We start from the raw sequence: 18,019 nt of genomic DNA on the forward strand, positions 1-18,019 counted from the left end.
ATATCCAATATTAGAACTCAAGACTCTGAATCTTCCTTGATGAGCAGAGCATTTGTCTATTCATGCCAAGCTTTCAGAATTTGTGGCGTTCTGTGTGTGCTTATGTGATTTTCTCTGATTTCCTGTAGGACAGCTGGTGGAATTCTTAAAGAAAGTAGAATCCAAAGGACCTATCTCCTGTGACACAGTTTTGAAGATCTTTTATCAGACCTGCAGGGCGGTGCAGCATATGCATAAACAGAAGCCTCCTATTATCCATAGAGATTTAAAGGTATGTGACAATGTTTAAATAATGGCTGAATTTCTAAACAGCAAAGGAGCCTGTCAGGCTGAATCAGTGTTGAGGCTGTTGATCAAATGCAGTGTACACTCTTGAGTGTAGAGTTTACACATATTGCCTTGCCAAGGCTGCTGGATGTCAGTGAAAGTTGTCACTGAAGTACTTGCATCTCTTCAGACAATATCTTTTCCTTGTGCTTGTGGTATTAGTACTACTTAGACTACTTTCTGTCAGCTTGTTCAGATAGAGTACATTGTGGATTGCTGATTAAGTTAGTCTTTAAGTAGTTTGCTTTTGATAAAATAACTAGTTATGACTTGTGAGTTGCACACAGAAGAGGTAAGAGTTTACCATAGAAGAGGTAAAACTTTGAAGGAGAAGAGAAGGTAACGTTGGATTCTCTGAAATATTATGTAGCCTTTGAGAATGTGCAGTAAGCTGTTTGTTTTAGAACTAACAACTTGCATTGCATTTTAGGGCTTTGTTTTAACTTGAATTTAAAAATTTGGTAGGCATAATTCATGATAGATTTTTCTTCTTAATTTTTCATTCCATTAGCCTTTACTGAGATGCTGTAGGGTTATGCTGTAGAAAGTGTTGTCCCCTTAGAAACTTTGGAGATTTGAAAGGACTTCATCTGTGTTTGAATTCTGTATTTTGAAGGCAGGGGTCCACCTTTACATGTACCCTATACCTTAGTTGAAGGAGCCCTAGTCATCAGTGAGATTCTGCTCTACTACAAATACATTTGAACATAATGAAAGGAGGTGGTCTTTGTAAACGTAGACAAAATAAGAGAAGATTCCTATTCCTGAAATAGTGTCCGAATTTCACACATATGTCTGTTTCCTGCTTGATGTGATATCAGCTGAATATAAAAAAGGAAAATTTGTTCCTCCTTAAGTAAGCATGTACTTGACTACTTTGGGGAAAGGAAAATGAAACCACTTCTTAAAAGTAAATGCTTGCTAAGTGTTTTCAACACTGTTGTTGAAAGCTTTGATGTTAGGAGCTAGTATAGCCCCTTAATATAAAAACAGTTGATGATGGAGCACACTTTTTTTTCTCAGTACCATTGAGCAGGCTTTTAGATCATGTCAAAGAAATTTTAACCAAGCTGGGATATAAATTTCTTGGTGTTACTTTCTAGAAGAAAGTCTTCTATTCTTCACTGAAATTTCTATACACTGGCCCCTAGAAAAGCTTGTAGAAAAAGTGCATCTCTTCTCCAAAAAAAAAAAGGGGTAAAAAAACTATTTACAAATAGATATGCAGTTTCTAATATAGCAGTTAAGCTAATGCTGTAATTCAAGGTCTGTTTTTTCTTGTCGAGTCACGTAAGTTCCTGGCAGAGATAAAGTACGGAAAAAGGCAGGAATTTGGTTTCATATTGGTTTCATGTTACAGGGGCTGCAAAGCAAGATTACATGATAGTCGTGCTGCAATAGGCAGAGACCTTACTACAATCAGGAGTCAAATAGGGATCATTTAACTGTGCTACCCCTTCCAGAAGGCTGAACTTATGTCAGTGGCATAAAAAAACTGTAGGTCAAAGTTTGGAGCCAACCTCAAATGAGAAATGAGATGCTAGTGTAGCTTTTGAGGAGGGGTATAGTAGAGTGGAGTCCTAACAGGTTTTTCTCAATTATTTTGACTAGAAGTATGAGGATTCATGAACATCTGTAGTGCAGCTTAAAAACAGGTTCACCTTCATAGTGGTGGCTGTTTCTGTACTCCTGTGGTTTCCTTCTCTCGCTTGTCAGTGTAACGCATTCTTTGTTTCTGGAACCCTTTGGACAAAGTTTGCACTTACAACGTGTGTGTACAGCACTGTAAGAATGCAGCTAGTTAGAGTTGTAAAAATTCTAAGCTAGTTAGAGGGCGATTTGTAAAATATCAGTGCTTCTCTGATATTTTAATAGTCTGAATTTTATCTTTTCAGGATTTGCCATGCAGTGCGCAGCTAGTCTGCATAAAACAGGTCATAGAGCCTGTTAAAATCAAAATAATCAGCTGGAATCTTTTACATTGTTAACAACTTTTACCAAAGCACAAAAACCAGCATGTACGTGCGCAGAAGCTTGATCTCTGGTCTTACTGTGACCCTTTTTAGTGTATAAATTTAATTTGATGTTGAATACCCACCCTTCTTCTTGTACATGGAGATAAGCAAAGGTTATACAACAGAGAATGGAATTCAGATTGCTCATTGAGATAGATGCTCTAATCATATCATTAACAGAGCTTATGTCTTCATGCAGGGTAGTCAAAATTAATTTTATGGTGAAAGAAGTTGGAAGGGGCATGTGTAAGGGAGGCTAGTAGGATGCTCTGAAGACTGAGGTTTTACAGAAGGAAGTCCAGAGATGATGTGGTTTCAAAGGGAAAGGGAAGACAAACCTAGTTATCTGAAGTGTGATATTGTAATGTTACTAGTATGCCTCTTAACTTTTACACTTTTCCTTACTTCATACAGAGATAAAACTTTTCTTTTTCAGCCCTCTTGTGGTTATGACCCCACAATACTTCTGCCTGATACCCACTTTTCCCGTCCCCTTAAGTTTCTTCCCCATTTCACTTAGCAATCCAGGAAGGTTGGATTTTATGAAGTAGGGAAGGAGAGGGATGGCGATGAACTATTCAGGCAGCACATGGTCCTCAAATAGCTGGTTTCTATCTCTGCACAGGGTCAAGGGCTGCCTCTTTCTGGGTGTTCCCCAGCAGCCTGCTTCTCTACTAGTACCTTCCTGTTTTGTGTCTACAGCAGTCCTAACCTCCACTCCACTGCAGTTAAGCTAACAGTGTTCAGTTCTATGCATGAAAACATTTGAATTCCAAGATGCTGCTTCTGCACATGGTGCTCTGAAAAACTGGCCTCTTGTTAGGCACTAATGAAGTGATTTTTTTTCCTGTTTTTTTTTTCCTGCTCTCTTGAATATTTCCTGCTAATAGTGTTTTCAGTGCTTCCTTTTAAAAATTGGCTGTATTGCTATCATATGCATCTACAGTACTGTCTGAAATCTTTGTGCTCCTGTAAAGAACATTCTGGGCTAAAGTGAGTATTTTTTATATATATGCACAAGTGAGTTCTGTTTAAAAGCATGTGTGTTAGTGTACAGAAAAAAGACCTCTTTAATTTATTATTCTACCTCTTTTTGAAGGTGGAAAACTTGCTTATTAGTAACCAAGGGACAATTAAACTTTGTGACTTCGGTAGTGCTACGACTATAGCTTACTATCCTGACTACAACTGGTCTGCACAGAAGAGAGCACTGGTTGAAGAAGAGGTGAGACTATTTTAATGTGGTTAGTCTTAATATCAAGAATGGATTCATTTAACTTGCTATTAATGTGATATTGATTCATGGGACTTCTAAGACAACTGAAGATTGTTTCAGTTGTAGTGTTGTTCATAAAGCTTTTGTTTTGTATTTGTCTTGCCAGAGTTCAAACATTTGTCTGCAGTTACAATCATAGCTTGTATTCTGTAGCTGCATATACAAACACTGCTTCAACTTGAGCTGTGTCCATTCTGCCATCTGGTGTGAAAATAGAAGTGATTACTAGAGCTTCTTCCAATTGCACTCTTAACAGGAAGTCAAAAATTGGTTACGCCAAAGTGATTCCCACCTTCTTATCTTTTTTTTCTCAGTTGAATGATAAATAAAGTGGCAATTCTGCTTGGTGGAATTCACATCGGCAGTGTTACAGTGCCTCTAGGACTACAGTCATAGTGTTAAGCATGCAGTGTGTTTTTGCAAAGTGCATTTGTTCTTAGTTTAGAGTTGAGAGTAATGCTAGTGAATCTAATGTAATACATCAACTGGACTCAGACTTTTAAGTGTGGAGAAATACAGTGACACTTAAAATTCATATGTACAACTTCTGATCTCATGAGTCTCTGTAAACTCCCCGTTTTGGAATCCAGCATTCTTGGAGAGCAGTCCATCCGTTTCTGGAGAAAAAAAGATGATGTTGTATCACCATTTTGTATAGTCTATGTAAAAAGAAGGTAGAACAGGTCTTTTAAGGGATCCTTGTGAACATAGCTTGACTCTTTGGATGTGTCTGCACTGTCATTAAGTGTGATGAGGAAGTGAGAAATATACATGGGAGCATGAATTCATGTCTTGGTTTGTTGATGACTTTCTGTATTTGTGTCCATATCCCTTTTTGCCTCATGTAGAACAGTGTTTTTACTTTACGTGCTTTGCGGCTTGGAAGGACTCCTGAATGTCAGTGTTATTTATTTGAGTACTACTGTCTTTATCCGGCCTTATGTCAAAGCTGTTGTGACTACTGCAGGATTCAGTTGATGGTTTCTGCCTTGACAAGTATTTCTGAAATTAATTTTCAAAGTGAGAATGCTATCCATTCTACATAAAGACCTATTTCCTTGGTTGAATGCATTTAGAACTTATTATTCAAGTTTGTTTCAAGAAATTCTGTCTTCTGCAGATCACAAGGAACACAACGCCAATGTACAGGACACCAGAAATGATTGACTTGTATTCAAATTTTCCAATTGGTGAAAAACAGGACATTTGGGTAAGAAATTTTTTTATTGCTGTATCATAGTTGCTTATGTTATAGTGAAACTGAAAGGCACCAAAATAAACATAGGATAGACTGTCTTATGTCAGAATAAACTTCAGTATGAACTGTATATCTAAATATTAGAAGAATGAGATGTAATATTCAAGATTTTCTCCCAAATCTAGCTTGACTTCCTCTGTGAGAGGCAATGCTGAACTTCTTTGACATTCAGTAGAACTGTTGCCTAGTTGGAGCTTGCCACCATAGAGCCAGAATACTTACAGTCCTTCGATTCAAATTCTTGCCTTTCACGCTCTGCCATGCATGTAATCCTGGGACAGCCTATTGCTGAGTTCAAAATGGTTATGTCTAGGTATTGCATCTAGATGAAATACTGACAGATAGCAGGGATGACAATGATGCAGAGATCAGTCATGCTTTGTATAGAAAGGATGATAAACTGTTAACATTCACTAAAAAATCTGTAGCCAGAATTAAAGGTAAATATTGAGTCCTCAGTTGTGCCTTTTTCAGTTGTGTAATATTGTCATAGTACTGAGGTACTGCTTTTGTGCTTAAGGACTTAGTTTATTGGATGTTTTTCACAAAGGCAGGTGTCAAGCTGTTCAGCTGTTGTCTGTATTGGCAGTGTGTCAAACGGCAAATTGAGAAAATGTAATTCTGGTGCTTTGAAAGTTTTTATTTGCAATCTCAGAACTTCATTCAATTTCTTAAATTAGTTACAAGATATTGCAGAAACTCTTGTTCAGCTTCTACGGCTGTTGGCGATTTTCTTCTGGCATGTGAAGAAATACCAAGAAAAATATATTTTTCTGTCCATTTGGTCACTTTGCATGCATTAAATACCGGCAGTCTGAGCCAAGATGACATCTAAACACGAAGCTAGAAATGCATTTAACAAAAGCATAACTCAGAAGGGCAGTTGCAATTTATTTTTTGTTTAGAATAATGCTGTATCTGTTAGTATTTAACATGGTGGTCATCTCCTGCTGTATCTTTGGAAGATCTGTTCTATTTACCGTGCTTTCGTTGGAACCATGCCTTGGTTCTGTGTTTTTTCCGTTACCCTCTGGGTTCAGTGAAAACATGCAGAGTATTTGGCAACAGAATATGGTGCTGTCTCGGGAAGCATAACTGATCTTATTGTTTGTGGTTAGGATAAACAAAACAGTTTTCCCAAGAAAGCAGGTAGGGTGAGTAACAGTCACGGTGTCATTCTGTGTGCTTGTTACTATGTGAACTTAAAAGTGTAAAGGAGATAGAAATGCCTTTCTTAGAACAGTAGCACAGATAAAACGTTAGTTATCAACCGCATAGACTCCACAATGGGAAGGTGATTAGATATTGATTGTAAGACCAGAGGTTCTTAGGCTTGGCTGACTGCTTTCTGTACATTTCCTACTTAAGTCTAGAGATTTTCAGAGAATAAACAGTAAACCCAAATACCTGTAGTTTTTTTTTTTCCAAATGAGTGTGATTTCCTAAATGGAAATTCAACTGAATTTCACTGAAATGTCAGGCTTTACCTTGTCGTAAAGATTTTTCTCCATTGAAATCATCTTCTGGCCTGGAAGGCCCTTCATATGCTCCCACTCTCAGAAATCTCTGAAAAGGCAAAAGAGTGGGCTTTGGAATATGTTGTTAAGGAACAAAATTTCAAAGTTGGGTTCTCCTTGCCAATGTCTGGTTAAAAAATTCTTCTAGTCAGTGCAAGGCATCTTGCAGGTTTTAATTCTGTGTGAGCTTTAGATTTCATATAGTTTTAATTCTATTCAGAAAGTACTTTGGTGTAATACCTGTGTGCCATCCTACAGCTATACTGTAGAACTTTTCATCATTTTAAGTGTGCTTCTTGTTGCCTGAAGCTGATCAGTGGAAAAATAACAGTATTTTGATTTGTTTCAAGCAATTCCCCCCCAAACACTACCACAACCCCCCAAAAACTCCACTGTCCCCTTAAGGAAGGGTTAAATTAGCTGCTGGTAAAGGCCCAGCAGGAGGTCAAAAAGCTATTCATAGTTATTTTTGGTCACTTTGTCCTGCTGCTTCTTTACCTGCTGGCATGTGAGTGCTCAGACTGACCCAGGCAGCTTCAGGCAGTCCCTCTACAGCAGCTTTGGGGCAACATCTTGGGGAAATGGTCTCCTCTTTTAAGTGTATCGATGCTGAGGCTATGTGAATGATGTTGGCTTTGAGAAATTGCCTTGCTGCAACTGGAATTGCCTTTTAGCCAAATTGAATCACAATTGGTGTTTAAAATATTCAAAATGTATCACTGTTATGATCCTAGGTTACAGATAAAGCAGAGGGAATATAAAAAACATTCTCTAGCAAGTAAAGCAAAGGTCAAATCTAAGTGGTCACTTCCTGTGTTCAGCTGATTGCCTTTGTGCTTTTCTCTGCCATGTGGTTGTGGATGGTGTCTTCTGATGTGCTTGGTGTCTCGGACTGGGCAGGGAACGGTTTCATTCATCCACCTAAATTATGATCTGCCTTACTTCTTTGTAAACAGGCATTTCTGTGGCAGAGTAGGTGGTATTTGCTGTACTCCCCTGCTGGATTAATTAATGTGGACTATATGATGCTTCAGTGTATACATTACAGAGAGCTTTTTATCAACAGACTGACAAAAATGTACTTATACAAGAACACAGAATCAATATATGTAGTTTATTTCTGGTCCTGCATTGAGAGACTCAGTGTTTTGGAGTGACTAAATCTCAAACCTTTGAGAGACTTTAATAACATTCAAATCTTTGAAACTGTTCTTGAGAGAAATTGACAACCAAGGACAGCTGGACATAGTGCATGCAGAGGACTGGAGGCAGTGAGCAGATTTCTTAGCTAACATCTTCACTGGCTTGTTTTATTTCTGGGGGCTATAAAAGCCCATGTGCTCAAGCAACTAAGCTGGGGTTCAGAAGAAACTTTGAGGAGGAGTTTTCCAGTCTGTTGTGCAAACATCTTCTTGGAAGTATTAGATGCTTTATTATCAAACTTTTATAGGCTATATGGAACATGATTCTATTTCAGTAGCATAACTCTGCCAGTATATTTCATATGTTAACTTATATGAAAATATATATATGTCAACTTACATTTACTTAAGTAGCAGATTAAATTATCCTAGCAAATCCATAACACCTGGACTATTCAGAGATTAGAATTCAAAACTGACTTCTGGCTTTGGTGGTGGTTCCCTTGTCAGATTGCACAGGTCTCAAGTTTGGGCATACCAAGGAACTTGAAACTTCCCAGGATGTGGTAGTCCTGGTTTTGTGATTTTTGAGGCTTGAATGAGCCTGTCTGAAAATAATCCTAAATTTTATTTGTTATAAGAATTGAATAGCATTCTGATTATAGGCAATAAAGGGACCATCATTTCAGGCTAATTTCCTCAAATCTTTAACAAAACAAGCATTTTAGAGGTGATGTTGTGTCCCCCTAGTGTCATTTAAACAAATTGATTAACACTTAAATGCTTACCTAGCTGGTGCATTGCAAAACAGAATGTATCTCAGTTAGAAATACACAAACAACCAAATTCTGTCCCCACAAATTAGTCTCCTTGAAGCACAGGATGAAGATATGAAATAAAACTTGAGCTTTTTTGTAAGAAAACACCTCTTCTTGAACATGTTCACTGTTGCAAGACTACTCATTTTTGTATACTGTGAAATCCATAAAATGGATTTATTGTAATGATATTTAAAGAGACAGGAATAAGAGAATCCCTGAACTTGAAAACTTCCATGAAAGGGAAAAAAAACCCACAAACCTGTTTAATAGCAGTATTGCTGCTTGGAGCTCTCTAATGGACATGCCAAAGAAATTAATGTTTCACTAAGTGTTCTGTCCTCAGAGAAACATCAAGACTAATTATTTCTAAAGGAGTGTGAAGCTAATCTCGAAAGCACTGGGATATATGTAGAGTTGCATGAGTCAGAAGTTGATGATTGAAACCTGCGATTTGCAAGCAGTATTAGGAAGCTTAATCAATTTCATATTCTAAAATTCTGCTTCAATTATTGCCTGAGTTAAAGACAGCACAAACACAAAGGACCAGCCAATGGGTTAATGAATCAGAAAATTTGTATTTATAAACTTTTTTTGATTTTGTGGTAAGTTTTACATAAAGAAGGTGGGTGCTGTGGGGCTTCTGTTCTCAGTTGGAGGGACCTTCCAGCTTCCTGTAGGATTGTGATGCTATCTATCACAGGATATGAGATAAGGACTAGACATACAGGGTAAGGGGGTTTCTTTATCCTTGGGTGTCTATGCTTCTATAAAGTTGCAACACTCCTTTGCTGAGTGGCAGAGGAGGAAGAGGACAGAAGTATGCCATGATCTGCTCATGTCCCTGTCCAGGGCTTCATCTGTCAAAGACAGGAGAACACCAACTGAAGCAGCCACCATCTGTTGCCACAAGCAGTCCCTGCTTCCCTGTCTGGGGCTCTCCCAGCCTCACACCAAGGTGGTCCATTCCATGCCTCCCTGATGGCCCGGAGACACCCATCCTGGGCCAAAAATGCTGGCCACCACCAGCATTCTGCCCACTGATATGGTCACTACATCACTAGGACTAGTGCCAGGAGCTCAGTCCCAGGGTACCCAGTGAAAAAGGGCACAGAGCTCCCTTTGCCCATGGCTTTGGGGAGCTTTCAGCTCCCTGTAAGACCACCATGGCATAGGGGTTGGTGTTATGTGTCCTGTAGACTGTTGGCAACTCTCCAAGCTCAGTGACAGAGGAGAAAGAGGACAGGAGTGTGCTGTGGTCTGGTTGTTTCTGTCTAGACATCCAGCTGTAGTACAAAGCGCCTACCCTCCACCATGGGCAGCCCCTGCCTCCATGCCCTCCCTTCTGTGCCCTTGCTCACCTGGGTGCTCATCTGCCAGCCTGGGCTGGCACAGCCCTTTCTATACCCATCCTGGTCTGGCAGAGTCACCAGCTGCCACTGCCAGTGTTCTACCTGCTGTGTCACAACCATAACATCTGTGTACTGTTTGCGTAAACAAAATGGCTGAATGGCCAGGCCCAAAGAGTGCTGGTGAGTGAAGTTAAATCCAGTTGGTAGCCAGTCACAAATGGTGTTCCTCAGGGCTCAGTATTTGGGACAGTTCTCTTTAATATCTTTGTAAATGATCTGGACGAGGGGATCGAGTGCACCTTCAGTAAGTTAGATACTGCTTTCAGTTTTGGGCCCCTCACTACAAGAAAGACATTGAGGTGCTGGAGAGAGTCCAAAGAAGAGCAATGAAGCTGATGAAGGGTTTAGAGCACAAGTCTGATGAGGAGCAGCTGAGGGAACTGGGGTTGTTTAGCCTGGAGAAAAGGAGGCTGAGGGGAGACCTTATTGCTGTCTACAACTACCTGAAAGGAGGTTGCAGCGAGGTGGGGGTTGGTCTCTTTTTCCAAAGTAGCAAGCGATAGGACGAGGGGAAACGGCCTCAAGTTGTGCCAGGGGAGGTTTAGGTTGGATATTGGGAAAAATTTCTTCACCAACAGGGTTATCAAGCACTGGAACAGGGTGCCGGGGAAGTGGTTGAGTCACCACCCCTAGAGGTATTTAAAAGACGTGTAGATGTGGTGCTTAGGGACATGGTTTAGTGGTGGATTAATGTTTAGTTTGTGTTTTGTTGTCCACCTTAGTGAACTAAGGTTTAGTGGTGTTAGGTTAATGGTTGAACTCGATCTTAACGGTCATTTCCAGCCTAAATGATTCCATGATTCTATAAAATATTTCTGCCTTTATCTCTGTGTAGGCTCTGGGCTGTATCCTGTACTTGCTGTGCTTTAGGCAACATCCATTTGAAGATGGAGCTAAACTTCGCATAGTCAATGGGAAATATGTCATCCCACAAAATGAGGGTCGCTATTCTGTGTTTCATGATCTCATTCGTAAGTTTATAATGTTATTTAATTTGGTGCCTTTATGGATACACCATCTTATTGACAGTGCTGTATGACTGATAAGTAAACGTTATTGACATGTGATGGTGAAAAAGGTTTAACTGCAACAACTTCTTTTATTAAAAATTTTAATCCATTATAAAAAAACTTGGAAATTTTAAATGAAACTCTTGTTTTTTTAGAGTTGTTGCCTGTCTTGCTTAGGATCTGAATTAGTCCATAGCAACAACTAGTGTTTTGATTTAGTTTCTCTGATTTGCTTTAGAAATTCTGTTTTCTTTAAATTTCAAACTTTACTTACAGTGCCAGAAATATATCTCCAAGTGTGCTTAGGTATAAAGTTTCTTCTGAGGTTATTCGTTAACTGATCATAAAGTGTATTCTTTGAAATATTCTTAACCCTAAATGGTGTTTTTTCATGGATACCTGATACGGCAGTGATGATTGGATATGAATTTAGCAGTTACTCCACTTTGTTCATGTGTTTGATTGCTTATTGCACTGGAGCGCACTGAAGAAATTATTAATCTCTGCTGGGAGAAAAGCTCTGAAGGGCTTCTGTTACATTGTCTGAATCGCCTTTTTTTAGATTCCACTTTGAAGGTGAACCCAGAGGAGAGATTGTCAATTACTGAACTTGTGAATCAACTGCAGGAGATTGCAGCAGCTAGGAATGTAAATCCTAAATCGCCCATCACAGAGGTAAAGATGTCTCATAAAGAGTATTGATTAGGTTTCCTTTCTCGCCTTCCTCTGCTCTCTTACCCAGTCAGTGTGAGTTTAGTAACAGATGTCAGAGCACGTCTTTTGAAAATTTCACACTAACTTGGTTTGAAATTCAATTGAATTGATCTATATCACTTGTAGGATCTTTGAAAATATGCCTTTTAAAGCATAGAGCTTGCATGATGTTAAAGGAAACTAGTTGTAGTTCTTACTGTTTGTTGAAAAGCTTCTCATGATCTTGTGTCATTCTTTAGTACAAAAGTGCTCTGTTTGACATGCTGCATTTAATCATAATTAACTTGCACAGAAAAATCTCGTATATGAAGGCTCTACCTACACTAACTTGAAACCCACTTAGGTGTCTCCTGTTCAATGCTTAATTTGCACAATACTGCAAGTGAATCAATTAGTGTATAGTAACTTCCTGGCTTTCTCCTGAGGTTCAGTAACTGATAGCTTGCTTGTTCTCACCAATTAAAAGTAATTTACACAGCATAATAAATTGGCTAAATTGGCAGGAAAATCCTCATAGTGAGTATTAATCTCCTCAGCTCCTGGAACAAAATGGAGGCTATGGAAATAATGCTCAGCTTCGGACATCTGTGAGCTCTGTTTCACAGAGCTCTAAGCCTGCAGGGCAGCTCAACAACATGTACAATGCAGGTAAGTACAGAAAGAGACATCTTAGTAAAACCAGTTGTGTATCTTCGATGTGGTAGAAAAATCATTTGTGAGTTTTAGACATTTTGCACAAGTACTAGCTATTTTGCATTTATATCCCTGTTTCTAACATTTTATTTTTTGCAGGGTTTAGTTGTATGTTGATGTATACAAGTGTGAATTTCTCAAGTTTATTGCTGGGCAAGATAAAATTTGGTTTCCTATGTGAAATAATTGAAACTAAAATGCATTATTGACCTGTAGAGGCGGGAGAGTTGAAATGAGTGAACTAAAGCTTGAGGAAAGCATAATGTTCTTAAGAAAAAGAGCTGTAGAGAAAATAGTCTTCAGGTTATGACAAACAAATAAAAGTGGCTTATTTTAAACCCAAAACTTTCCGATTCAATGAGGCAATGATATTTGAAAGGGTCTTGTGTAAAGAGGAGAATTTAAGAGGAGTTTAAATTTAAACTGTTAAAAATCTTCTCAGAAGTGCTGTATTTTAACTGAAACCTTGTTACTTTGTGGCAGAAGTTGTTGAGATCAGTACATATCCTGAGTGTGTGCACAATACTGGACCTTTGGTGAAGAAAGTGACAGTTGTCTTATTTTCCAAGAAGAACTACTTAGCATCAGATATGTTACAACTTAAAGATAGCAGCCATTCTGTGGCTTCGTTATAACTTTATGCTAAAACAGACTTCTTGGTGTTTAATGGTTGAGGTAGTCCAGTAACAAAATGCAGAAGCAATTGCAGGGATTTTGACTATGGACCACAGTACTTCATTAATGCTAAGGAGTCACTGACCTGACTTGCATTTATTTTAGCCTGTGAAAAGCCTGTATGAGGAAGAAATACTTCCATAAGCATCTGTGGTCCACCTCTCCTTCCTCCTTTCTCCCCCTCAAAAAGACTTTTGACCCCAATGATAGTTTGAAGCACATCTGACAGTGATCATAGTTTAAAGGTATTTAGTTTTATCACTTCCAAAAGACTCATGTCTGACAGCCTCAAAAGGAAAAAGCAGCAGCCTAAACTCAATTTATTGGCTGTCTGGTCTGTCCTTTCAGTAATAGCCGTGGCTAGTACTGCCTTGAGCCCAGCTAGTTATGGGAGGATTGTGCAGGGAGGACTTCAGGAGATGGTTGCACATTAGGACATCAATGGTGAGGAGAAGGAGCTGTGCTGCCATCTGAGGAAAAACAGTAGTTGGATTAGCAGTACTAAATTAAGGCAAGCAAAATATGTCTCCAAAATGAAGCAATTAGAAGCTGACATACCTGTTCTGTAAAATAGATATTCCAGAGTTCATTCAGTTGAAAATACTGGCATTTAATACAGTAAAGAAAATGAGAAGCTTGATAGGCTTATTTGTATCTCATTTCTTATTAAAAGGCAATTTCTGCACCCATTTTATCATATATCATATGTGAATATGGAACATTTCAATTAATGTAGAAGATATCAAGGGAATATTTAATACTGTATTCAGTTTTCCTTCCAGCTTGGTATTTCTTGCTTGATATTACTTATGCTGAATTGCCAATGAGACAAAGGGTATTAATGTTCCAGAGAAACTTTTAAAATTGGGTAATACTTACTGCAGTAATGTTATCTGTATATCCATCTCTATGAAAGAATCCAGCTTCCTAATAGGATTATAATCAAAAGGCTGTCTGGCCATCTGTTTCGTGCAAGAATGAGTACTGTTTGTTTATATCATCATATCAATAGGGAAGTTGTGCTGGGATGCTGTGCTAGCTGCGATGTTATGCTTAAAGAGTAACTTAATTATGCCAGCTGCTTTTGAAGCCCTGCATTAAAATGTCTCTTCTGGGGGTGCTTAAGTAGATTTGCACTGTGAGACTGATACTAAAAGAAGACAGTATTTTGCTGCACTGGCAATATGAAATAAATGCTTTACTTTCAGAAATTTTTTACCTTGTTTTCTCTTAAATGCAAACAATCAATTAAACAATGTGTAAAGTAGTTTGCTAGTACCTCCTGACTGCAGGAAGTACTGTTTTTTACCTAGGTCATAGTGAAGGAGAACTTTAGAACTGTGAGCATTACAGCAAGGCATAGCCTCTGTGTGCATTCATTTCCAGCTTTGTAGGCAACTTGCTTTAGTATGGAGCCCATTCCAGGATATGACTTAAAGTACAATTATTTTTATTCAACTCCTCTAGGCCTGACCGTTGCAGAATGTGACCAGACTTATGGAGGGTTCTTTGATATTCTGAGGGGTGGAACAGAGCGATTTTTCACTAATATTAAGGATACATCTTCTAAAGTTATCCAGTCTGTTGCCAAGTGAGTAAAAAAAAAAAAAAATCAATTAAAATTGTGCTGGTAAGAGTTCTAAATGAAGGGTCAGGAGCAGAAACGATCAAATTCAGCATATTTGTCCAAGTATGAGCTCTAATAGCTGGTAGCTAGCCCTGAGATTTCATGAATGATACTAATACAAAAGTTACTTTAGCAGTCATATACTAGAAATGAGAATGTTGGGGGCAAAAGCCTGTCCATAAGTACTACTTTCCCTGCTGTATTTTAGGTACTGAAAGCTTGGGAGAGATGTGCAGAGGTGGGGGCTGGAGCAGGGTGGAGAGGTATGGAATAGGACTATCATGGTTCAGAATGAACGAATTGAATTCGTAGCTAGGGCCTCCATGAGTGAGAGGAAGAAAAAAAAAATGGAGTGGTTAAAGGTACAAATAAGGGGAATGGAGGTGAGAAGAAAAACTGCAGGAAAATAGTGTATGAACTCTCTGTCCAGTTGAGTTTTCAGGTGGAATCCTATGCCCTCAAGGCAAAGTAAGAGGATCTACACTGTCTCCTTTGCCCTGCATGACATGGAAGAATGCTCTCCTGTTTTGATGTGTGTGTTCTCAGATACCTAATGTGTGATTATTTTTTTTCTAATGAGGTTTTCAGTCCCATTCCAAATTTTTCTAGTACCTTTACATGATCAATATTAATCAATCTGTATGATTCATACCTTTTTAACTCATAATAAAATTTTATGAAGACTAAAAGTTTTTTCTTAATTCTAGGAAGAGCAGGTAAGTCACTACTGAATACCATGACTGAACTAGAGCCTCCTAAGGAATACTGAACCTAGTCCTTCACTGTAGGGTTTGTGGCCATTTAATTGGGATACTGCGCTATGGCTTGTGAAGTCTATTGCTTGCAACATGTTTTTCTGTCACAGTGTAATTTGTGTGTTGTGCTGCTCTAAAGTGTTTGAAATGTTCAGATAGGTTAGAGCTGTAGATCTTGCATCTCTGCATCCACTTAAAGCGCATTTTTAGCTGTTTGCTCTTAGTCTGTTTAAACTTCCTGCGCATGACTGAGAAAGGCCAGGTCCTCTATTTTTTAAAGGTCGCAAAAGCTATGCAGCCTTGGTTTGTCCTTAAGCTTTCTACAGAAGCAATTGACACAGTAGCATCAAGCTTTTCACCCTGAGGAAGCGACACTGACTGGAGCACATAGGGAGGTGTACAAGGGGAACGGACTGTTGTGTGATGAAAAGCAGTGACTTGTTAGCAGCTTAGCAGAACCGTAGGAATTCCGTGTAGGAAGTAACATGATGAGCTATAACTTTCAAGCAACTACTCTGCATTTTATTTCTTTGGCGTGTGCTGTTGTGCAGGCCTCTGTTCTTTATCTCCTTGTACCAGCTTCCTTCTGTGGAACTGATCTTCCTATACCCTCCTCTTCAGTCCTACTTCTGTTCCTTTTGTGCTATCTTGTTAAACAAAATTTACTGTGTGGTGAACCATGGAAATACGCTGCAGATTCCTTGCCTTTGACAGCTCTGCTATTTATAAACTCAAAGGTACTTAATTCCTTGTCTTAAATTCTGGCAGTTTTGCTTAGATTTAAGTCTTGCAGTGGAGAAAATACTTCTCTTCCTTTGTGACAGATAACACTTAAATTCTTCTCTGCCTTTGACAAAGCTGTAAGCCCTGCTTTCCCATGCCTGTGTTCCTTTATTAGATCTTATGCTGATACTGTATTTTAATTGTACACTACATGCTTCTAAAGCACTCCTGCACTTCACTTTCTTGTGCTCTTGTCTCCACATGACTTTCTGGATTGTTGTGCCTCTGTCAGTCAGTTATGTTTAAGAAGTTTCCTCTTCTTGCTCTTGCAAGCAGTTTCTTCCTTAAAGGCCACTGGAAGTTTAATTACTTTTTTGAATTTAATCTTGTGCCACTTTCCCCTTTTCTAGTGGTGGACTAGGAGTGTCTAAAATTGACTTTTTAATATGGAATGGCTTGTGCTGTGCCTGCACCTTATTTTTTTCTCTTACCTAACAGGTGTGTGTGGCTTTTTGCTTTGTGTGATTTCCTTTGGTTCCATAATAAGCATAGTGTGCAAGGAATAAAACTGTAACTGTATATCAGCCACATCTGCAGAGCTCATCTGGCAGCTTCTGGAGTATGGGAGAGTGAGTACTTGCTGTCTGAAAAGATGCTGTTCAGTTCACATGCTGCTCTTTACAAATGTTTGTTTAGGATTATGATGACTGCCCAGAATAAGTCTTGCATCTATTTTAAGAGTTACTCTGCTACTTCTGAATTGCTAGTTAGTGTTCTGTGCCTGAACTATACTTTGGCACTTTAGTTAGAACTGTTTTTTGACAAAAACGGGCAAGTATGATTGAGATGGAACTTCAGGCTCTCAAGTCCTGCAGAGCCCCATGGCAGGATTGTTTATACTTAAATCTGTGTGGGACATAAAGAACTGTTGGATTCCTCTGGCTTCAAACCTTACCTGGCATGACTGTTTACTTTGTGGTAGTATTTGAGCCTCTGTCAGGAGCGCGAGTGCGGTTGGAAACATTTTAGTGCATGTCTTGTGGAACTTACTAAATATTAGTATTACAGTCAAAGAAAAGCTCTTTACTTTTACATCTTACTTGTATTATACAGAAAGTCACATGTGGATATTTACTAGAATTGAGTAGCTTGTGAATGTAATTATTTGACCTGGTTTTATTTGTAGCTCTGAATGGGTGGGAGTATTGTAATATCCAAATCAGATCAACAAGCCGTAGGCCTTTTCCAGCAAGTGGAGGATACAGGACTTCCATGAGCTGTGATGGATTGACAGAGGATTGTCAGACAGTGTACGTTAAGTTCCAGGCTTCATCATGAGGAGATCAGTCCCTCACAGGTGTTTTGGACTAGGCTGATTGAATAAGGGTTTATATTTAGGTGACTTCTGCACATCACCTCTATTGACAGAGCATGTGAGGCTGTCAGATTTTTCTTTAAGCTCTGCACTAACATAAACAAATCTTGTTTTTTCTGGAAGACCCTCTGTCTTCATACAACTACCTTTTTGTTTTCTTGTATTATCCAAGTGAATTTGGTCATTGGAGTGGGGAGTGAAACAAAAGGAGGGAATGCACCAAGTACATTATTATGCTAGTGAGAATGAGTTACTTCAATACTTATTTTCCAGATAATATTTAATACATTTTGAAAGAGAAACTCTTTCGACTTGTGATTTGCCAGTATTCTTTAGTGGCCCTTAGCGCTGTAATTTTCATTCCTTGATAAGTCTGTTGTGTGTTTTGAATCTCAACTGTGCTTAACAGTTCACTGAAATGGCAAAACATGAATTAACATGATCAATACTTAATGTTATGCAGGACCTAAGATAGTCTCAGGTTCTTTACCATTTAAACATGCACTGTACTACTGAGAGTCCCACCACTGGGCTTGTGCATTCTTAAACTATTTATGCTTTAAGCAAGCTGAAGTGTTAATTTTTTGTTCGCATCTACTGTAGGACATACTTGTTTCTGTCATGGTCATTCTCTGCCTTTACAAACTTGTGTTGTGGCTGTAGCTGTTACCATCAGGGATGT

General features: G+C 38.8%; 1 protein-coding gene across 4 annotated transcripts in view; it reads left to right on the forward strand.

The window, feature by feature from the left end:
- GAK (cyclin G associated kinase) overlaps nucleotides 1-18,019 on the forward strand; it is an 86,055-nt gene that overhangs the window by 16,956 nt on the left and 51,080 nt on the right. For all 4 annotated transcript variants that reach the window (XM_068422433.1, XM_068422434.1, XM_068422435.1 and 1 more), the window contains 7 exons: nucleotides 129-271; nucleotides 3,442-3,567; nucleotides 4,739-4,828; nucleotides 10,601-10,736; nucleotides 11,338-11,450; nucleotides 12,026-12,137; nucleotides 14,325-14,448. In XM_068422433.1, coding sequence (XP_068278534.1) covers nucleotides 129-271; nucleotides 3,442-3,567; nucleotides 4,739-4,828; nucleotides 10,601-10,736; nucleotides 11,338-11,450; nucleotides 12,026-12,137; nucleotides 14,325-14,448 — 844 coding nt within the window. The remainder of the gene's footprint in view (nucleotides 1-128; nucleotides 272-3,441; nucleotides 3,568-4,738; nucleotides 4,829-10,600; nucleotides 10,737-11,337; nucleotides 11,451-12,025; nucleotides 12,138-14,324; nucleotides 14,449-18,019) is intronic.

This window comes from Nyctibius grandis, chromosome Z (assembly GCF_013368605.1).
Source record: "Nyctibius grandis isolate bNycGra1 chromosome Z, bNycGra1.pri, whole genome shotgun sequence".
NCBI lineage: Eukaryota > Metazoa > Chordata > Aves > Nyctibiiformes > Nyctibiidae > Nyctibius > Nyctibius grandis.